This window comes from Onychomys torridus, chromosome 18 (genome assembly GCF_903995425.1).
Source record: "Onychomys torridus chromosome 18, mOncTor1.1, whole genome shotgun sequence".
In the NCBI taxonomy this organism is placed as follows: Eukaryota; Metazoa; Chordata; class Mammalia; order Rodentia; family Cricetidae; genus Onychomys; species Onychomys torridus.
In genome coordinates, this window is record NC_050460.1 from 64,151,806 (window position 1) to 64,174,870 (window position 23,065).

Sequence of the window (23,065 nt, forward strand, 5' to 3'; positions counted from 1 at the left end):
CCATAAGTAAGAATAAGTCTCTCTGTGTATTTAACTGGGAGCTAGGTGGCAGGCCCCGAAGAGTAAAAAAAAAAAAAAAACTACATTGTGACATACCAACGTGAGGCTTGAATATCCACCTAGGGCCTGAGGGAAAAAGGGGGAGATATGGTTCCTTTAAGAAACTCTGCTAGCAGGGAAGTGGTGGCACGTGCAGAAGCAGGTGGATCTCAGTGAGTTCGAGGCCAGCCTGGTCTACAGAGTGAGCTCCAGGACAGCCAGGACAAAGAAACCCTGTCTCAAAAAAACAAAACAAAAAAAGAAAAGAAGAGAAAAAGAAAAAAGAAACCTTGCTGTACAGCATAACATTTAAACAGCCTTTTTCACACTAAGCAGAAACAAACAAATAAATAAAAAAATAAGTAAAAAAAACCACCTGCCACAGGGCAGGGCACTGGCACTGAGCTTGAGGGGTGGGGGGAGGCTGAATGCAGGTCTCAGTCACCTACCTCTAACTGGGTCCCAGGCTTGGTTCTCAAAGACCCTAGAAGCAGGCAGAGCCAGCTGCCAAGGCTGTGGCAGAGGTCCTAGCCACACCACTTAGCAGTTTAAAGGCTCGTGTGGTCAGAAAAGGACAGGGATACACAGTAAAGACAGATTCGATTAAAAAAAAACAAAACCATTCTAAACAGGTTACAGTGTGTTTAACAATGTGCATAGACTTAAGAAAGAAAAGAGAAAGGATATAGACAGTCTTAGAAAAAAAGTAAGTAGTTTAAAAATAATAAGTTTTTGGGCTGGAGAGATGGCTCAGAGGTTAAGAGCACTGGCTGCTCTTCCAGAGGTCCTGAGTTCAATTCCCAGCACCCACATGGTGGCTCACATCCATCTGTAATGAGATCTGGTGCCCTCTTCTGGCCTGCAGACATACATGCTGTATACATAATAAATAAATAAATCTTTAAAAATTTTAAAAAATAAGTTTTTAAAGAGAGAAGTAATATTAAAAAAAAAAAAAAAGAATAAGCCACATAGAGATGGGAAATACACAGTGAGTCTGGATTCTGAACTTTGATTGCTGATAAGCAAATGACAGCTGCTGAGAGACATGGGATTGAAAGAGGGACTGCTGAAATAAACCAGCCTGGATATTTTAAGAATGACTTGGGCTGGGATTTAGCTCAGTGGCAGAGCGCTTGCCTAGCAAGCACAAGGCCCTGGGTTCGATCCTCAGCTCAAAAAAAAAAAAAAAAAAAAAGAATGCCTTAACTTTAAAATGGAACTAAAAAAAAAAAAAATGCATTGCTTTGAGAACAGGTTTTATTTTGCTTTTGTTTCCACAGAAAACAAGAGGCTGGAGATTGCTTCCAGGTTGATATGGATCAGGTTTGATGGGGAAGACCTCCTGAATCTTGACAGGTGATATATATCAAAAAAGGTTGCAGCTGGTCTTCCCAGGACGTGACCATTATCTCAATTTCCTTAGGGACTCCTAAAGATGCCTTCACCCACAGACAACAAGAAGCAGTCTACAGAACAATACCCACATTCCCAAGAGGTTATTTGGTGGGTTAGAGATGTTGGTTATCATTTAGGGGAATATAAGAATATAGCATAAAAAGACAACTATTATACTCAGACATTTTGCACTGGCATGGATTTTGGTATATTGATATAAATTTACAGTTATTTTTGTTACACTGTATATACATTTCTACTTATTTGGGTATTGTGCTTATGCAGTTCATTTAAAAATGCAATATATAATTAAGAAATGAGGTTAGTAGTTAATCTACAATAATCAAACTTATAGTCACATTAGGTATGTTTTCAAGGTTAAACAGGCATATTTTAGACAGGTGATTTTCAAACACTTCAAAGACCTACATAATATAGCATTTAAGATGTTTAATAACCTAAGGTTTTTCATGACAATGAGACACATCTGCTCCTGGCAGCACCAATTTACTTCATAAAAAGATTATGGGCATCAAAGAAACTCCATATGGAGTTTGCTTTCAATGTGGCAAGGCTAGCCATTTGGGCAAGAAACTGTTCTTGCCTTGACTGACAGTATGCTGTACAGACTAGACATGCAAGACACATAGGAAAAGACCACTGAACTTTGCTAAGACAAGGCAGGACAGTCCTTCGAGATTCCTGCTTCACAGAAGATTCTGCCAGATATTCTGCAGGACAGAGAGGAAAGAGACTGCTGAATTTTGCCAAAATAAGGCAGGACAGTCCTTCAAATTTCCTGCTTCACTGCAGGCCAAAGATGGATGCCTCAATGGTGCAGAGGAACTTTGGGTGACTGTCCAGACAGCCAAATGTCTCTGCTGTTAGGTAATATTACCTCCTTCTGGAGTCTTTGATGGAGCTGAAGACTAAATAGTTATATTTGTAGTTTTTCTTAGTTATGAAAGAAAGTACAGAACTTTGGAATCACTAAGATAAGAACAATAATGAAGTATTTTCTGACTTTCAAAAATACAAATGAACTGAATATTGTAAATGTAATTCTTTTTTTTGTTTTTGTTTTTGTTTTTGTTTTTTTTTTTTTTTTTGAGACAAGGTTTCTCTGTGTAGTTTTGTGCCTGTTCTGGATCTCACTCTGTAGACCAGGTTTTTTGTTTATGCTGTGGAATATTTGTGTAATGATGCAAAGATATGTTACATTCTTTTATGTTGCATTTGTTTAACTCTGTAAAGCTGTGTTACTTTGCCCGTTTAAAACACTAGACTGGTCTAATGAAGAGCTGCATGGTCAAAAGCTAGGCAGGAGAGGGATAGGAGGGGCCACCAGGCAGAGAGAATAAACAGGAGCGATCCAAGCTCGAAGAAGGGGGAGGATCAAGAAAAGGAGAAGAAGAGAAGGACACCAGGGGTCAGCCGCCCAGCCACACAGCCAGCCATGGAATAAGAAGGGAAGAAAGACATATAGAATAAAGAAAGGTAAAAAGCCCAGAGGCAAAACATAATTAAAGAGAAATAGGATAATTTAAGTTAAAAAAAAAGCTGACTAGACACAAGCCAAGCTAAGGCCAGGCATTCAAAGAAAGAACAAGTCTCTGTGTATTTATTTGGGAACTGGGTGGTGGGCCCCCAAAGAGTAAAAAGACCAACTACAGAATTCTGCTGATGATGAATACCTACCACCCAGACCACCTCCATACCAACGATTTATTGCCATAATTGCCACGTAGGCAAGGACTAGCCAGCAGACACTCATTGGCCCAACTGTTCCCAAAGTGCTGCCAAGTGTTTTGGTATAGAAAGGGAAGTTCTAAGTTGATCCTGCCAATTACACATCCCTACAGAAGTAGAGGCCAAAATAAAGCAGACGCGGGGCTAGAGGAATGGCTGAGTTAAGAGCACTTACCGTTATTGTAGAGGACCCAGGCTCAGTTCCCAGCACCCACAAGGCAGCTTACAACCATCTACAGGACCCAACACCCTCTCCTGACCTTTATGGGTTCCTGCATGCATGCAGCGCACATAAACACACCTGGCCATATGCATAACATAGATATATACTGTTTTCCTTTCTTTCTTTCTTTTTTCTTTTTCTTTCTTTTTTTTTTAAAGACAGGGTCTTACTCTGTAACCCTGGCTAGCCTGGAACTAGCTATGTAGATTAGGCTGGTCTGGAACTCACAGAGAGCTGCCTGCCTCTGTCTTTCAAGTGCCGGGGTTAAAACATGTGCCTGTCTTAATTAAAAAAAAATTTTTTTTTTAATTAAAAAGATAAAGTGGGACAGATAATACCCATAAAAAAGCTACATTGTGCCTGCTAAAATTTCAGGTAGCATGGAGACAATTGAACTGAGTAAGTCCTAATAATGCCCTGCAACTATTATTTGAATTAAGAATTCCCCATTTTGCCTGAGAATGACTGACTCCTCAGGCTGCACCTCTTTCCTGGCTGTGAAGGAACACCTCACCCTGAGACTTTGGTGCTATGGCATCTGTGCCGGAGAGGAGAGGTAGCTGGGCTGTGGAGGCCTTGTCTACTTCTTTCATGCTTCTTTTTCCAGTCATGTGATCTGTAAGGAAAGACAGTTAAAAAAAAAGATAGAGGCTATACCAAGTACAGTGCATTGTAGGTTAGCCATCCCTGGTCCCCGGATGTGCAGTGACCCAGACCTTCTATCAGTGCGGCTATCTGCTGGCTCTTCTGCGAAGGCAGGTCCCGCACAGTGTCCAGGGCAGTCAGTCCACGATTGTCCTTTATGTTAACATCGATTCCTGGAAAGGACAGCAGGTGGTGGACCAGGAAAGGGAGCATTTTTAGGCAAGTCCAAGGCTACCCATAGCAGCACAACCCACATTCTTCACCCACAGTCATCACAGTCTAGTGTTCCAGGACCAAGTCACACTGCTCTAACCACACATATACGCTGGGCTCAAACAGCACCTGGCACGTGGGATCAGCGCTGCCGACCTCACCTGCCGCCAGCAGAATTTGCACCACATCGGTCTTGCCAAACAAAGCAGCCTCATGCAAAGCGCTGCCCATCTCCGTCTGGAAGGCAAACAAGAGCGCAGCAGCACATCATGAGAACAGTTGGGTGTGTCACATGACAAACGGGACACGGATAAGGAGGGTTGGCAACTAAGTTACACACAGCCTCTGGGGGCTTCATCTTCCCACCATTTCTTGATGGGTTCTAACACCACCAAGGTCCACACAGCAAGACCACTTGTGTGCTATCGCAGGCCACGTGCATGAGCCCCCACTGCTTGTAGGGATGCCAGTAAAACTTGACCAAGCTCCACCTTCCTGGGAGAGGGAATAAAAGCACCTCAGGGCACCCTCGGAGAGTCAACGCCAAGCTTAAGGAAGTACTGACCGAGAGAAACCTGCCATCACAGGGGAATGCTAAATCACATTGGCAGTGGAGGCTTTGGCAGTGCAAAAAGATGGCCCTGGGTGGGTGGTTGGGTGGGTGGGGCATGTATGGGAAGATAATGAACCTTTCTGTTTTTGAGATGGCCCACAAGCGCTTCTTTTCAGAGTTTAAAGACTTTATCTCATACCCTGAAAAGAAACAAGCAAAAACACTAGACTCACTCCACAGAGCTCATCTGCCTCTAAGGTGTCACAGCAGTGACAGCCGAGTGACAAGCAGAAGCACGGGAATGTGATGTGAAACGTGCTCAACACACACAGCCCAGAAGCACTGTGCTTGTGCGTCCCTGCGCCACGAGAGGTGTCTGCCTTGCTACCTGGTAGTTGCTATCCATGCCGGCGTCCAGCAGGACCTGCACCACAGCCTTGTGGCCATTCCTTGCGGCCAAGTGCAAGGGGGTGTGCTTCCTAGTGCTGCAGCTCAGGAGGTTGGGGTGCGCACTCAGCAGCATCTTCACCACCTCCAGCCGCCCGTACAGCGCTGCCAAGTCCAGAGGGGTTTCGAACTTGTTGTTGCGCATGGTGGGGTCCGTGAGCTCCTCCAACAGAGCCTTCACTACCTCCGTGTGGCCGTACTGTGCTGCACAATGCAGGGCAGTCTCGTTGTCGTTGTTCTGAGGGTTAACAAGCACAGCATATCAGAAAGGGGTGGGGTGGGGAACTAACATCTGCCTGTATAATTACCCATAAAACCACTGAAATTTAAATGAGAAAAATAGCAGCAATACTTCAGAACTTACAGGAGTCAGATTCCAGGCACCGCCCCCAACAATCAAGCCTGATTGCTCCCATTGGCCACATCTGCCCCCAGTCCCTGCAGGAGGGGAGCATTCCCTGAACATTTGCAGTCCCTGTGTGCCTTCAAGGGCGCATCTCCATATTGAAGGAGAGGGAACAAGGGAATTTGGCAGGCATTTGGTAGACGCCCTGGCATGTATGAATACCATATTACTGCCATTGTTTCATTAAACTTCAATTGGCTTTACAAGCATTTCTTTGTTCAACCCTGTGGTTCTGATTCTGGGTTTATCCACCAGCCACAGCCTTCCACACAGCTTTTTAAAGGGAGGTTGTCATCTGCAGCTTCTGGCATGCAAATCAATCAGCCAGCAGAGAAAGGAACAGAGCAGAGCACCGCAAACCACTCTCAAGTAGCAGCTGGCAGCCATTTCTGAGGAGGAAGGCACAGGCTCAGGTCTGAGAGAATTCGGGACGCTATCCTGCCCTCATGCCTACTGCAGAAGGGCACGTGGGGCAGTGCATGCAGCTTCTACTGCATAAGACAGAGAGCACGCTGGGAAAGCCTTCTCACGTAAGAAAGGGACAGGCTCTGGGGCGTTTGGTGTGAGAGGTGCAAAATATTCCAACGCAACATTGCCCTCCACTCAACTCCAGTCTGAGGGCCTCCTCCGGTGACAATTTTGTCTCAAGGATAGAGTCTGGGGCAAAATTAGGGAACTTTGTGCTTTTCAACTGTCAAGAGTGAACCGTGAGTCATGTCAATCACGTTCTTCGTTGAGACTGATGACATATAATTGAAGCCGACAGCTTTTCACAGCCTCTCTTTTCGGAGAAGCACTGATGACGGTATGGCTCTCGCAAGTCTCGGAGTCCTCAGTTTACCCAGGCAGCTTCTGCTACTTTGGGGAAGACAAGGCTTGAGAGGGCCTGTCTTGACTCAATACTGTGCACCTTTCAGTCGCCAAAAGTTACAAATTAACTATGTCTACAGTTGTTTTAATTGTTAGTGACGTTAAAATGAACAGGTGAAGAGTTACCCAAACATGCATCAATTCCATCTGCTTTTGACTGCATCGTTTTGGCTCTTTTTCCCAGCTACACAAAAATGGATGAGAAAGATTCAGAGCTGCTGAGACCAAGGCCCCAAGCAGCTGGAGTGAGAGCAAAAAACTGTTTTAAGTGGCAGCAGGATCACATGCGAAGATAAAAACAAATAAACAAATAAACAAGCCGCAGACCTGTGCGGATAGTGCCAGAGCGTCAACAAAAGCAGCCGCAGGACACAGTCTTCAGTGGCCGGGGGAAAGCAAACTCATGGGGCGCCCTGTGGCCGTTGGGCATGCCCACCTCCTACCAAGCTAGGGCCCAAGGCCCCTGAGCAAACTCAGGGATGTCACTTTACTTCCTTGTGAAAAAACACAGCTACTTCAACAGCGCTCACAGGAGCTTTCCGGAAAGCGCAACCCAAAGAAGTCTAAGAAAGTCTGAGTTCTCTACCTCAGCTTTCGCAGGCCAACCAGTTAGCTCATTCTCAACAAAACTCCATCCAGTAAAACCTGTTGTGACTCTGAATCAAATCCTTACAGCCATGGTGCCTCCCAACATCCAGAATTACAAAAGAAAAATTACAACACTAAAGACAAATTATCCAGCAAGGGAGGAAGGGAAGGAGGGGTAGGTCGGAGGGAGACAGAGATAGAAAGACATGCTGGAAATACGGCTCAGTGGCAGAACACAAGCTTAGCACACTTGGGGCCCTGGGTTTAGTCCCTGATGGACCCCACCAAAACGATGAAGCAGAAAGATATAGTGAGTGCTTTTAGGTGTGTTTATTGGTTTTTCTCTGGCTTTTGTTGGAATGAAGACAGCTGTCCCAAAGCTGCCCTGCTAAGGTACAATCTTGGTCAGCCCTGGCACACTGCCTGCCTAGTGTTAAACACCATCTAACCACACCTCACTGGCACAGTGTGGAAGCATCTGAGAGTGTATCGATTTTGCCAGACACGGGCTGGTGGTTAGCTTTCTTGAGCTTGTCTGTGGTGACCACATCACCATGGCTGAGCACTGGCCACCACCACCACATGCTCTCCTGGTTTGCTGGAGCTGAGCGCTGTCAGGTTAAGGAGTCCTCTGATTCATGGACCCTTGAGAGGGGCAGGGATCCCATGGAGAGCGCAGAACGCAGTCGTGAGGAATACTTCCCTTTGACCCCTTCTGAACAACACTGCGGTAATCATCTTACTCTGCACTGAGGGAAGGTCCAAGCTAGCCTGGAACTTGATACTAAAGCCTTTCACTAACCCTCCCTCCCCACTCACCTTGAGATTAGGTTTTCCCCGCTACAGGTCTAAGAAAATGGGGGTCTGCTCTCGGTAGAGTCTACTGGATTTCAGATGATACATGTGATTCACAGATATACACATTCATAAGTGAGCAGAGAAAATCATACAGAGTGTGTCCACGGGGAATATCCCATCACAGTCAGGCTCACATGTTCCCCGTGGTCAGTCTGTGGAAAGGAGCCAGAGCTGTAGATATCTGCAACTGTGGTGCAGGTTCTGGAGACCTGACTGGGAAGAACCGTTGGTACAAAATTAAGAAGACAGAAAAGAGAAGATTGATCCCATGACAGCAAAGAAGAATTTAGCTCCCTCCTGCAGAACCAAAGTGGACAGGAGAAAGACACACCAGCCCAGCTGAGAAACTGCAACTAGCAGCCCAGGGACATGTGCTGGGCAGCAGGTAATTCTGACTATTATTGGGAAAACATAGAAAGAAAATGGAGGACCATCTGTGCAGGTAACAGCAAGGACCCCTCCAGGTGGAAAGTTGGTTCAGACGAGCACATCTCAAGATTCATCTGGGAACTACACAGAGCTTAAAACTAACCAGTAACTGGCCCAACCTCAGACCTGGCCAAGAAAGCTGATAGAGCAGAAGGGCATACTAAACTATTATTTAAAATCCCGCTGGTAGGTAGGACACACCTATAATCCCAGCACTCAGGAGACTAAGGTAGGAGAATGGAGGATTGTGGAGGATTGTGAGTTCAAGACCAGCCTTGGAAGAAGGGTCTCTGACTTTACAGCCAGAACTTGTCTCAAAACAAGGGCTGGGGGTATTTTACTTAGTGGCAGAGTGGTTGCCTAGCATGTGAGACTCTCCTGAGCTGCACCTTCAGTGCCCATTTCCCTAAGGAACAAAACCATCTGCAACACCACTGACAGTCTGTGACCTGATGACATACTGAGAAGGATACCATGTCTATGGCATCCCTGTCCCACACAAGTACTTCATCATGGCTGGAGGGTGTAAGAATGACAGATGGGAGGGGAGAGAAGGAGAGGGATGGAGGGAGGGAGGGAAGGGGAAGGGAAAAGGTAAGAAAATGACTAATTGACACATGAGGACAAGTGACAAAATGTGGACATGGGCAGCATATTAGGAAACTTTGACTTTACTGAATTTAGTGACTACATCAGTCTCCTTACTGTTTCCACACAAGGTCCCACCACGCTCTCTGGCTGGCCTGTCACTCACTACAGAGCCAGGCTAGCCTCAGACTTTCAGTAAGAGTGCCAGGATACAGGGGTGCCCCACGGTGTTTGTAAGTGAATGTCTTTGTTCTCAGATCTCAATTAATACTAAATCTAAGTTTTTGGAACCAAGATGTGAATAGCTTAATCTCATACACATCACCACCGGCTACGGCCACTGCTGCAGAGGGACAGAGAAAAGACAAAGGACAGAACAGTCACTGCTCTGCACAAGACGCACATGCCACGGTCCAGAGCCCTGGTCGACAAGCCCTCCCAAGCTGGAGGTCCTTCCCATGGAGATCTCTCTAACGGCTTCTGGTGCTCCTGATGCAGTCAGGCCAATCAGATTCAAGGTCCTTCCAGCTCTGGGACGTGAATGGTCAGAAAAACTCATCTACCCCAAACACGTCTGCCTATGCTGCTTGCTTTGTGGAAGAAAGCCCGGCAAGGGGAAGCCGTCTTACAAGGGGTGCCCGGTTCTCACAGTCCCACCATTGCTAGGACTCAGCTTCATTTCTCCTGACTTATGATGACAAAGGTGTTGAAAGGGGACAGGAGAGCTTGAAACTCCACGTCTGATCCGGAAGCAGTGCCCGAGACTTCGAAGTTTGTACTTGGGCCAGCCAGCCAGGATTGAGCATTCACATACACTTGAGTAAAGCAATTCCTAGCCATGGGCCAGGCTAGTCAACCCCGCTCAAGTCAGGACAAAACCTAGGGGTGTGGGACCCAGTCAGCTCCAGAAGGGTCTGCATCCTCAGCACACACAACCCGAGGGAAGAAAGCGCAGGGCAGCACTTCCAGACGCAAGTGTTCACCAACTTACAACCTACTTTCTTCTCTGTCCACGGAATCAAATGCTAGGGAAAGCACTTCCAAGAACCAAAGGCCCAGCACTAATCCAAACTCTAGAAGCCAGCTGAATCACAAGTGGAGACAGTTACCGCAGGCCACTCCTCGCCAAACCGAAGCTTGAGCACACTGAGCGACACTTCGCTAATCACCCAGCAGCACTGGAAACAGATCACATTTCAGAATAGCGCAGGTATTGAGGCATCATGGTGGCACACACCTTTAAGCCCAGCACTTGGGAGGCAGAGGAAGAAGGGTCTCTGAAGTTTAAGGCCAGCCTGGTCTATGGCTAGAACTACATAGTGAGGACCTGTCTCCATAAACAACAACAAACCCCACAGATTGCACAGGAACTTCAGACCATCTCATATATTGTTAGTTACCAGATCCTTTATCAACCTGACTCCAAAACAACCCAATAGGGAAGGTAGTAACATCCCATTTTACAAAAGAGGAAACTGAGGCTCAGAGAAAACACATTTCCTCAGGTCAGCAGTCCAGAACTCCAGGCCTAGGGAGTAAGCCTGGCTGGCAAGTCTCCACTCCAGTGCTCTGCTCCAATAAAGTGTCCCTATTTGATTCTGAGAACGCAGAGAGAATACACCAGGACAGAGCGGATGTATCGGCTGCCTCAGATCAAACTGCTTCTCTACCAGCAATGGTCCTCCAAAATCATCCCATGACATGACTGATGACAGGGATGATGCCCCTGCCTGCCATATCAAACACTGGAAGCATGAATGCTTCCCTTCCCCAGGACAGCTGCATTCTGAGCAAGCACAGAGCACCAACCAGGACGATTTAGCACCTAGAGCAAACTCCAGACTGTGCTCAGAAAGCAGCTTAGAGCTTGGAAGACAGCACAGCTTAGAGAGTGCGTGTACACACACACACACACACACACATACACACACGGAGCTGGATCAGAGAGAGACACACACACAGAGACAGAGATTGGGGAGAGACAGAGATTGGGGAGAGACAGAGACAGAGGGGCAAAAAGCATGTGCGTGCGCATCAGCCCAAAATTTATCTGAGTAAAACTCAGCGATAAAAATTTAGCATGTGGGGTTGGGGATTTAGCTCAGTGGGAGAGCGCTTGCCTAGCAAGCGCAAGGCCCTGGGTTCGATTCTCAGCTCAAAAAAAAAAAAAAAAAAAAAAATTAGCATGTGAGGACAAGAAGAAGCCATACCCACCACCTCCTAAGCCCTGTCTCTTTACGGAGAAGTCTCCTGGTAAGACAGTAGCTGGTCATGTGGGTCCAGGAAACCACTGCTGCTCCCGGGCACCAGGCCGTGCCCTGCGGCTCTCTTTCAGAGCCCTCGGGGTCAACAGTGAGGAAGCAGAAAGAGAAGTGATATTAGAGACTGACTGAGCTGTAAGCACCACGAAGAAAGGCCCACCCCGGAAGAGCCTCTGAAAGAACGAAGTGCGGTCACCTATGTCCCACACCACCACTGTGGCCACGGAAACCTGAAAGAAAGTCAGATTCTACTTCAAAAGAACTGCGAGAGCAGATGAAAAGGAAAAAGCTTTAATTTCAAGAAGCACACTGCAACCATTTTCTGTGCTTATGGCAAGTGAGCGGGCTTGTTTGATGGGCCTCTTTGCTGGCTCCCCGTGACCTTATGAGTTGCGAGCACACAGCAGGCTTACGGTGAGGTGCTAGTTCTTATTCCTGCTCCTTCAGATGGTCCCCACCTCTCCTGGACGGGATGGTTTTAAAAATAAAGCCTCGGCCCCTGTGCTGTGCTTTCCCTAGACAAGCCAAAAGCAGATGGGCTGAGGCAGGCAGCTGGAGGGTGATGAAGAGGAGCCTGGGCAGGCGGACAGAGGCGCAGCATGGACAAACACAGGACGATGTGGGGTCCTGGCCGTGATGTACACACCTTGGCATTGATATAAGGGTCAAAGGGGCCGTACTTTTTGAGTTCTTTGATCTCAAGAGCATTCTATAAAAAGGAGAGGAAAAGACAATGTGATGATAAAATGGATGAAATACATCAAAGCAATATGTAGCCCTGGGGGCCCAAGGCTAAACAACCTAGATCTGAGCTCAGGGGCCCGAGAGAGTTACAGGGAGGGCAGCTCCAGGGGCGCTCACTCCTACCCAGTGGAGCCACACGATGGCTTTAAAATCACTGTCACGTCTGTAATTGCCTGGGTCCGTTCGGTTCTTCCAGCTACTTTGGACATCCTTCCCAGCCCCCCGCCTGTGATAGTCAAGCCCGGGGCTGGCATCCACCTATCTTTGCCTACTCTAGGCAGGAGGCAGCAGTGAGCAAGACAAGCTAGCACACTCAAGTGGCTCAAAAACCCAAGCAGCTGTGTTTCAAGGCAAAGTGGGCGAAGACAGGATTAGCAATGATTGCTGAAAATTGCTGAAGTGAGAAGGACGACTTCAATGGGTGGGCACTTTTTTCAACATTGAAGAATATTAGTTATAAGCAAGCTTCTCTGCGCACTTCTTTCAGAGAGGAGAGAAAGCTGCGGTTTCAATCAGGAGAACTGCACTTGGGTTCCAGAGCGGCAAGCGCACTGTCACCCTCGTGGTCACGCTCTGGCAGCTCAGTGGAAACCTGTGTGGGCCTTGCTGACCTGTGGACCTGTCAGATGGCACCCTAAGTTTTGAGGAAGAACCTGACATTCCAAAGAGCTGAACAACCCGGATGAGGAAGCCAGCCCTGCGCTCCCTGAGAAGGAGCAGCATAGTGCAGATGGCAGGAACAGGGCACAGACAAACCTCCCCTCCATCCCCAGAGGACCTGCATCCCCAGAGGACCTGCATCCCCAGAGGACCTGCATCCCCAGAGGACCTGCATCCCCAGAGGACCTGCATCCCCAGAGGACCTGCATCCCCAGAGGACCTGCATCCCCAGAGGACCTGCATCCCCAGAGGACCTGCATCCGGGGACCCAACTAGAGGTGGGATTCACAGAGCCTTCCTAAGGAAATCTCTCCAAAGAACAAAGAAGCTAGCTATCCTAAGAGCACTTCAATGCAGAGAGAGGCCTTGTGAGGTCTCCCTGATTCTCTTTTTCTTTTCAGATTGGGGTCTCATGATGGAGTCTAGGCTTACCTGGAACTTCTCAACTTTCTGCCTCAGCCTTTTGAGTGTGGGAATGCAGGCTGTACACCAACCACCACAGCTAGCTTAGGTAATTTTTCCCTCCCTCCCTTCCCAAGACAAGGTCTCATGTAGCCCAGGCTGTCCTCTAACTATGTAGTCAAAGATGACCTTGGAACGCTGATCCTTCGGTCTGTACTTTCCAAGTGCTGAGGTGACAGGCATGTGTTAACAAATCTAGGTAGACAGTTTTCCTTAATGATGCCTTTCTAATAACTGTGTTTTTTTTCAAAGTACGTTCACTCTTAAAGCAGCCTCAGAGGACATCATGAAAATGATCTTCGAGCCGGGCGGTGGTGGCGCACGCCTTTAGTCCCAGCACTCAGGAGGCAGAGGCAGGTGGATCTCTGTGAGTTCGAGGCCAGCCTGGGCTACAGAGTGAGTTCCAGGACACGGTCCAAAGCTAAACAGAGAAACACTGTCTTGAAAAACCAAAAAAAAAAAAAAAAAAAAGATCTTCATTGCACTGGATCACCTCTGACCTGCATCTACATGGTTTTGAGCTGTGAGCTCATTTTTTCAGTACTAGCACAAATACTTTTACTTCTGCACATTCTGATGTGTGTAACATGACAAGACAGCTCACAGGGCACTGTGAGTACCAGGAATACTGTGCTGCATGTTGATGGTATAAGCACAAATTATAATTATGTAATCCCTTGAGTTTGAAACCCCATCATTTTAAAAGATTTGCATCAAATTTTATACTGTGAGACTATGCATGTATGTCACTGTGCACGTGTACAATTCTAGTTCAAATCTGCATGCAAATCTAGTTCAACTGCATATAAAATGTATCCTCCAGGCCTGGCATGGTAGCACATGCTTTTGACCCCAGCGGATCTCTAAACTCAAGGATAGCCTGGTTTACAGATCAAGTTCCAGGACAGCCAGGGCTACATAGAGAAACGGTCTTGAAAAACAAAACAAAAATGCATCCTCCAGAACACAATCTCCCCACTACTCGTGATGAGGGGGCCATGCCTAGGGAATGGAGGAACTATGTCCTGAGCTATATATGCCCAGGACTGAATGGGGCACAGTCTGGCCACAGCTGGGGAGGCGGACAGTCTCTCTCCCAACCTGTTCGTTAACTCTGGTGTGCGAGGGCCCTTGGTGGATGAGCAAGCGCACTATCTGGGCGTCCCCTTTCCATGCTGCCAAGTGCAGTGGGTAGCAGCCTTTCGAATCAGCAACATTGGTCAGCGCGTCATTCCTCAGAAGAACTTCAACCACATCCCTAGAAAGCAAAAGATCAGCATGAGCTTACAGAACCAGAGGTCTTTCCAGGGGTGCACTGCAGAGTCCTCTCTGACATCACCTCTCCATGTGGCTAACCTCCTTCTCGGGGCTCACTGCCAGACCTTCTTCTAAAGCCCCACAGCCACTGATGTGGCTTTAGGTGGCTGACTCACTGTGAACAACGACTAACCTTCCTGTGAGCCTTTCTGGATAATCCATCTATTTCCCACTACTTTGAAAACATCTGATGCCGGGCGGTGGTGGCGCATACCTTTAATCCCAGCACTCCGGGAGGCAGGGGCAGGCGGATCTCTGTGAGTTCGAGGCCAGCCTGGTCTACAGAGCGAGATCCAGGAAAGGCACAAAGCAACACAGAGAAACCCTGTCTCGAAAAACCCAAAAAAAGAAAAAGAAAAAAAAGAAAACACCTGGACTCCTAGTCTAAAGTGCAGTACTCCCTAGTTTTGATATTTAGATACCATTCAGCATTTACACAAAGGCAATTAGGCAGGGCAGAGGGACATTCCTCACTACCTATTCCAATGCCTTGGGGATGTGGGAGCTGAAAGGGGACAGAGCAAAATCAAGGTCACAGACATAAGCCAGATGCACAGAGCATCATCTCATAGCTCCAAAAAGACGACTCTGGCTTTCTTCTAGGTGACATTGCTAATGAAGCAGATTCAAATGTGTAATTATCCCCAGGTACACAAGGCCAAAGAAAATCCTCCCTGTGAATACAAACAGGCCCTGGAGAGGAACCTGGCTAGCAAACTGCCACCTTTGAGTTGAGGAGTCACCTTAATTCGGACTTCCCCACTACTTGAGAGGGTCTCAATCTATTTCTACTCTTTCTTTGTGCATACACCACGTGCCATGGAGCACGTATGGAGGTGGGAAGACAACTTTCGGAAGTCAGTTCTCTACATCTACCATGTGGGTCCCAGGGATAAAAGTCAGGTTCGGCTTTTAGCTTTAAAGTCATTTCAGAAAAGAAACGTGTCCACATCCGACTTGAGAAGAGCTCACTGCCGTGGCAGACCGCCAAGCGGCCCCACACCGGACCAGTGACAGAATCTGCAAAGTGTGTGGGTCTGTTCCTTGCTTGTATAAAATGAGGGCTGAGGGTATGGGGTGGTGGCAAAGCATGAGGTCAGCACCAAAGAGAAAGGGCAGGAAAATATCAGGGAGCGCCTGGTCCCTGCTCCCCAGAACTACCCACAGAGCCCCTCTTCCTAGGACTTTACTCCTGACTCCCCACCATCCTTCCTTCCCTGTTGTTCCTGCTCTTCCACAGCTGGGCAAACTCACCCGACACCCCACGACCGCACCTGTGCTGCACCGAGCCTTTGATGTTGTCCACTGATGACTCTCAACTCCCGAGTTCATCTTCTCCAGAAAACTTTCCACACTCAAGTTCTAAAAACCTCCTTAGACTTACAAGGGTTAAGTGGGCCACAGAGGTATTTTCTGTCTCTATTAGGAATGGTTCACAATGTTCACAAGGCTGCTCTTAGGAGGAAAGAGTGACGGCTATCCAGACAGAAAGCCAGTCTCTCATGCCCCCCATCCCCCCCAATCTACTGTGTTCATCAGGGACAGACACCTGTGGGCCAGGATCTTTATGATCTGGCTGCCCCGAGTCTGGTCTTCACAGTTAGCACCATTGTGTGTTGCTGGAACACTCCAGACAGGAAGGGATCATCAGGAGAAAAGGTGAAATTCACTGGTGTCTAAAGATCTTTCTAGGGTGGGGCAGGGTGGGCGGGAGAGGGGCCCTGGTTCTTACCTGTGGCCATTCAAAGCAGCGTGGTGTAATGGAGTATAGCCGGTGCTGTCTACGCAGTTCACGTTTGGCCCTCTCCACATGCTGGTAAGAAAAAAAGAGAGATTTCAAAGGCTGAAGAGACACATGGGTAGTGCTATAGTAGATAATCAAACCAGAAGCTTCCACAGACTTTGGACAGTGGTGCCTAGCACCTAGAGTGGCCTACTGAGCAAGGAGCTTAATGACTAGGCCACAGTATCAACCCAAGGAAGGACCAGTTCATCTGGGCTGCATCACTTACTCAGTTTTGATCTTAGGCCTCTGAGGGCTCCCACCCAACTCACAGAGATTCACCCAAACGGCACAAAACCAAGCCACCCAGCCAGACATGGGTGCTGAGCATCACCCTGTTCTGGTGAGTGAAGCCAGGAACTACCTCAATACAGATCACAGACCAAGGTAGCACCCTACAGTGTCAAATATGCATCAGGATACATGAGTTGAGACACAAACCAGACGATGTCCCCTTCCTTCAAAAAGACAGTTGGCGGAGGGGAACATGAGATTCTGAATTCACAGAGTCAACTACTGTGGGCTGAAATGGGCATTAAAAACGCACCTCTACTGAACACACATAGCTCCCTTTCTTATTATTATAACCCAAACAATACAGTCTGAAACCTGTTTGCATAAGGCTGGGTCTGGTGACCCATGCCTTTGATCCCAGCACTCCGGAGGCAAGTTGATCTCTGTGTTTTTCAGGCCAGCCTGGTTTATATAGTGAGTTCCAGGAGAGCCAGAGCTACACAGTGATACCCTGTCTCAAACAGCAAAAGAAAAGATGTGCAGAGCAGTCACACTGTAGTAACCAGGAGCGATCAAGAGGCGGTTGCAAGCACATCAGGTGGATACACACCATTTTACACGAGGGATTCCTGGAGTTAACCTCCTGTGGACGGATAAACTACTCCTTCATCTTATCTGTGGATGTTTGTATGCCCACTGACAGAATCTACAGCTTGAAGGTCTCACCTCCATGAGGAACACTTGTAGAGGAAAGCAATGTCACCTCCTTCAACCCTCAAAGCCCCAATTCCAACTTGTCTCCCATCTCCCTGCACAGACCAAAGCCTCAAAAGTCAACCCCTCGCTTGCTTCTAATTCCGCCAGCACTGAAGGTTGGAAGCACCCCTCCAACATTTCATTTTTTATTGTTTTGGGGATCAAGCCCAGGGCCTTGCTCAAGCTGCCAGGCAATCATTCTGTCAGGGAGCTACATCCCGCCCTTTCCTTTTTAAAATGTTATCAGGGAGAGTTGTTTAATCAAAATGCATTTTCCGCGTCCATAAACATAACTGGCTTTCGTGTCCAATGGCCCAAGCACACTGTTGCCACAGCTTCTATATTAAGCTACTCTCATTCTTGGAGTGACCTTATCTGTTGCCGCCTGTGAGAGCCCGGCTGGTACATACTGTGCCGCATGTCTGCTTTGGAACACAATACTTGAATTTTCACATCTGTGTTTGTGAGGCCAGCCCAAAGGTTCTGCCTTTGAATGCCACTGTAAGTGGGTAGTGTCAGTGCTCACTTTGGGTCAGAAGTCAGCTTAGCTGCTGTCCACTCATATAAAAAGTCATTACGCTGATTGTTTTAGATTTGTTTGCATGTGCATGGGTGTTTTGCCTGTGTGTATGTCTATGCATCACCTGTATTCCTGGTGCCTGCAGAGGTCAGAGGAGAGTTATCAGGTTCCCTGGAACTGTACTTATGGATGGCTGTGAGACATCTCATGTGTGTGCTGAGAACTGAACACAGGTCCTCTGCAGGAGCACATGCTCTTAACCACTGAGCATCTCTCCAGTCCAATTCGAATTCATTTGGGAACCAGGGCTCAGCAGCGAAACCATCTGGGCACAGAGCCTTTAACCCCGGGTGCTAGAAACAGGATCACTCCTGGAACATCTTAGAAACAAGTGCCGTCACGACAGCCTAGGCAGAGCAGTCCAGCTCCCCATCTCTGAATGAGGCAGGGAAAAGACCACAGCCAGTGTCAGGGCGATCAGAACCACACATGACAGGTTTGCTCGTGAAGACACTGCCACGGAGAACTCATCAGACACTTTTCATTTCATCCCCATCCAAAAGTTTAAAAAAATGTTAAATTACATTGGAGGCTGGGGCACGTGAGCCACAGCACACCTGTGAAGGTCGGAGGACAACTTTTGGACGTTGCTTCTCTCCTCCCTCCTGGTGGTCAAACTCCCTCACTGGGCTTGGCGACAAGCTCTCCCTCCACTTGCTGAAACACTTGACGCCCCACCCTACCCCAAAGTTTAATGAACTGACGGGGAAAAAAATCTTAGACCTCACAGATCAACTCAGCCCCAGCAAGTAAGGACAGATCTCACCACCTAACTGTCAAAATTGAGATTTTTCCCCCCTTTGGTTTCTTTTTAGGGGGTGGTGGTGGCAGGTTCTCATTATGTAGTTCAGGCTGACCTCAAACTCACAATTGCCCTGCCTCAATCTCCCAAGTACTGAGATTACAGGAACCATCACATTTGGCTTTTTGAGAAATTGGTAGAGGGGAGACACGGAGGCCAACCTTCCATGTTTCCCTTGGGTGCTGTCTTTTTCTCTTGAGACAAGGTCTCTCACTAGGATCTGAGGTTCACCAACTAAACCAGCAGGGCTGGCCAGCAAGCCCAGTGACCCGCCTATCAATCCTCTTCGCTGGGATTGTGTGTGTGTGTGTGTGTGTGTGTGTGTGTGTGTGTGTGTGTGTGTGTGTGATCTGAACCAACCCCTCAGCCCTTTAGGAGATAGCCTTAAAAGGTAGAAGGTGCCAGGCATTGGTGGCACACGCCTTTAATCCCAGCACTCGGGAGGCAGAGCCAGGCAGATCTCTGTGAGTTCAAGGCCAGCCTGGTCTACAGAGCGAGATCCAGGACAGGCTCTAAAGCTACAGAGAAACTCTGTCTTGAAAAACCAAAAAAAAAAAAAGTAGACAGCTGATGCAGCCAAAGAGAATACAAAGTATACCCATCATGTATGACTTTCCACCTATCGGATCAACCAAAAAGAATGGGGTTATCAAGTGTTTGTGAAAGCAAGTACATCACGGGAACAAGTTTAAGTTAGTAAATTCCCTTGGGAAGACAATTTGGCAGCATTTATCAAAACCAAAAATAGCATTCACTGGGAGCCAGCAACTTCACTTCCAGGCAACTCTCCAACAGAGACATCTGTACATGTACACAAAGCACATGCGTACGCAGGGTCGCCGCACTAGGAGTGAGAACCCAGAAGCCCAAGCACACCAATGCACAAGCAGTTAGGATGCTGGTGCACCCACAAAACGAAATGCGACACAGCCATTAACAATGAAAATGGAAAGCTGGGCTTGTATGTCGGGACTTGGTGCTGACAGCATGTGGAAGGGCCTCGCTGAAACCGAAGCACCCCATACTACAAACACGCAGGACACAGATGCTCTGCAAACGGGAGAAAGTAGAAGAGTGCTCTCCAAGAGCTGGTTCCCCACCCCCCCCCCCCCCCGGAGCTGAGGACCGAACCCAGGGCCTTACGCTTGCTAGACAAGCACTCTACCACTGAGCTAAATCCCCCCGCCCCCAGAACTGTTTAGTGTAACCTAGGGGCACTGCAGACGGTGCCCAACACTTCCATGTTGACGCAGTCTTGTACCACGGTGTTCAGAACGTGGGCAGCCGCGTGCTCTCGCAGCAGCGGCTTTTACATGGAAGGACCTCTTCAGGAAAACAAAAGCCCCAAGGTGTTCCTAACCAGGGGCTGAGTGTGGCGGGCCTCTCTAGGAGGCCCCAGTACTGACTCAGAACTCTGAGGAAGGAAGTGTCCTGGAAGAGCCCACTGAACAGCCACAGAGACAAGCAGCAGAGAAAGAGCCTAAGGAATGTGAGAAACCCCTGTCAGTCATGGACCTGAGAAGAAGCTAACATCTGAGACACACACGGACTCAACTGAGTGCCAGAAAACAAACTCAGCTAAAGATGGGCAAAGGACACAAAAACACACCTTCACTATTGTGATAGGGCCTCACGCAGCTCAGAATGGCGCTGAACCCTTGGTCACTCTGCTTCTACTTCCCAAGAGCTGGGCAAACAGGCTATTCCCAACTCTATAATGATAGTCTATACAAGACGTACAAATGGTCCAAGGTAAATGAAAAAAACCTGTTCAATGTCACTAGTTATTAAGAAAGTGCAAACCCAAACCTATGTAGCACTATTTTGTGTCTGTCAGAATAGCCATTGCATAAACTGAGAAAGGTAAGGGCGGTTAAGGATGTAAAGGACACCCTTGACACTGCTGGTGGGAATGTAAACTCGCACAGCCATACAGACTAGAAATAATGTGAGAATTACCCCAGGACCCACCAGCCCCACTACTATGTGTGAGCATCTGTCCAAAGCAATGGACTGAGAGTGTAGGTGAGACACGCATGTTCCCGTGCTTGGTGCCACGCTACAGTAGCCAAGGCTCAGAATCAGCAGGAGGGTCCATTAACAGTTCATCAGGACAAGAAAGTGGAACGCTATTCAGCCCTGAAAAAAAAATGCTATTCCATCATTTGCAACAGAATAAATGAACCTGGAGGACACTGCTGGGTGAAAAGGGCCAACTACCAACACCAGACAGACTCATTTAGATGCAGAATCTGAAGTGGAACTCAGAAGCTTTAAGTCCTTCCATGGCATGTGCATTTCAAAACATACATCGCTCGAGAGGCAGAGGCAGGCGGATCTCTGTGAGTTCAAGGCCAGCCTGGGCTACAGAGTAAGTTCCAGGACAGACACCAAGGCTACACAGAAAAACCCTGTCTCAAAAAACAAAAAACAAAAAAATTAACAAAACATAGAACAGTGTGCTTGTCAATTAAAAGCTGAATTAAGAGGAAGTGAAGAGCGTGGGATCTGTGTGAGCTGACATCAGGGCTCTTCTTCACTACAGTGAGCCTGAGGCATATCCCGACACTCTCCCCATGAAGTCCGGCTCCTTCTGCCCCTCCCAAATGAGGAGCCACCAGCAATTACAGCTCTCTTCTCCTAGCCACTTTTAATAGCAAACTTGCCTGCGTGTGTTTGATGGTAAGAAGAGGGTGGAAAGGCAACAACCTGGAAGATCTGGGAGAGACAGTGCCCATGCAAGAGATTCCAGCATAAAACAGCGCTGTTAAGAGTCCAAAATCAAGCCACAACCAATCAGTGAGAGATCAGAACCACTGGTGAGGCAGCTCTTGGCACCCCTCCAGAGAAGGACTTTGAGTCTCACTGGAACACTAGAAGGAGCTGGGAAGGCAGCATCACGCAGCCTCGCTAGCTTAGCAACCTACTGGGCGCCAGCCCCTACCAAGCTCAGGGTCAAGCTGCCCTTCATTTTAGCAAGGGTCCTCCTCCTCCACAACTGCGGAGGCAAGTACGTTTGGACATCCTACACCACATTAAACTCCCCCAAACTAGATGAAATGATGATGACAAGGCACACCCCAGCCCTCTCCAGCCCCCTCCCTCGACCAGCATCTCAAAAGGTCCATCTAGAGATTTCGGGGTCGAGGGAGCAGACCAAGCAAACTCGAATACTGAAGGAGACCTGTGATCTCCCTGTTTGGAGTGTAGCTCTGGACAGGATGGCAGTGACATCCTCTCCACCCAACGTTCTTCCTTTTTGGCAGCTCAAGAAAAGAGCTATTTACAAACGCTGGTCTTCCTCCTACCACAGCTGTCCTCAACAGTGAGCACTGAACGCTGCTCACCCCACACAGCACAGAAGAGAATGGGGTGGGGAGGGACCTAAAATCAGGAGATTCCTAAACAAGGCTTCCTGGGAAGGTTCTGCAGAGTCCTACTTTCTGCGTTTGACCTGCAGGGCAGATCCAGACAACTCTCTGCAGCCGTGGAGTCACAACAACCCTTGGGGTAGCCTTCGACACAGGTTCAGGGTCTAGGCTCTGGCCTCAAAACTTGTCTTCACGTGGCAGACGCACCACCTAAACCACTTAATACTCCACACCACTATCCACACATCTGTAACTCCACGATGGTCACCCAGGACTTTCATCATTCACAACTTCTAGAAGCTTGAGCCAGATTCACAACACTAGGGTTGAGGGCCTATTGTGTGTTCATGGCCATTTCACTGCTTCTGTATGCTGTTGGAGCAGCCATGTCTGATGCCTCAGAAGCACCTACATTTAGAGATGACCTCTAAAAACTTTGCACAGGGCAAGGGAGAACATGCAGGTATGGTCCTTCTTCGGCTCCGAAGCTTGCCTCAAAGCCTCCGTCCCGGTTCCTCACAGCACAGTCACACCTGCAGGCACTGAACTGCACTTGCCAGGCAGAGGGAGAATAGACATATGACATAATGCACTGCATTTGTGAGTCAGGTCTGGCCAACGGGGTCCTGGGCAGGGGCTTACTCACACACATGTTCAACAGCATGTGAAGTGCGGCCCACGCAGAAGGCATGCCAGGAGCTGGAAAAGTCCTGAAAGACTCTGTTTTGTGTGGACACATGCATGTGTGTGTGCACGAGCGTGTGTACGCACAGGTTCATGGACTTGGATGTGCACAGGGAGACCAGAGGCCCACATCAGGTATCTCCCTTGAGCTCAACCTTTTGTTTTGAGACAGGGTCTTTCCCCGAACCTGGAACCCATTGTTCTAGCTAGGCTGGTTGGCCAGCAAGTCCCCAGTTGCAGGTATGCACCAATACATCCAGCTTTTATGTGGCTGCTGGGAAACAGAAGTCAGGTCTCATGTTAGCCACTGAGCCATCTTCCTAGAGGAAGCCTTCATCTCAAAGGATAGGATCCTGACCCATGGCCCACTTGGCCTTCTCCAAACCCAAACCGGAAACTACAAGA

The 23,065-nt window shown here is 48.2% G+C and overlaps 1 protein-coding gene across 6 annotated transcripts in view; it reads right to left on the reverse strand.

Moving 5' to 3' along the window:
- Anks1a (ankyrin repeat and sterile alpha motif domain containing 1A) overlaps positions 1–23,065 on the reverse strand; it is a 165,340-nt gene that overhangs the window by 89,534 nt on the left and 52,741 nt on the right. For 4 of the 6 annotated variants that reach the window (XM_036168274.1, XM_036168272.1, XM_036168271.1 and 1 more), the window contains exons 2-8: positions 16,183–16,263; positions 14,235–14,391; positions 11,914–11,976; positions 5,209–5,505; positions 4,429–4,504; positions 4,126–4,227; positions 3,924–4,025 (exon numbers count right to left, since the gene is read on the reverse strand). In XM_036168274.1, coding sequence (XP_036024167.1) covers positions 3,924–4,025; positions 4,126–4,227; positions 4,429–4,504; positions 5,209–5,505; positions 11,914–11,976; positions 14,235–14,391; positions 16,183–16,263 — 878 coding nt within the window. The remainder of the gene's footprint in view (positions 1–3,923; positions 4,026–4,125; positions 4,228–4,428; positions 4,505–5,208; positions 5,506–11,913; positions 11,977–14,234; positions 14,392–16,182; positions 16,264–23,065) is intronic. The other 2 variants (XM_036168273.1, XM_036168275.1) reach the window with 1 other exon arrangement.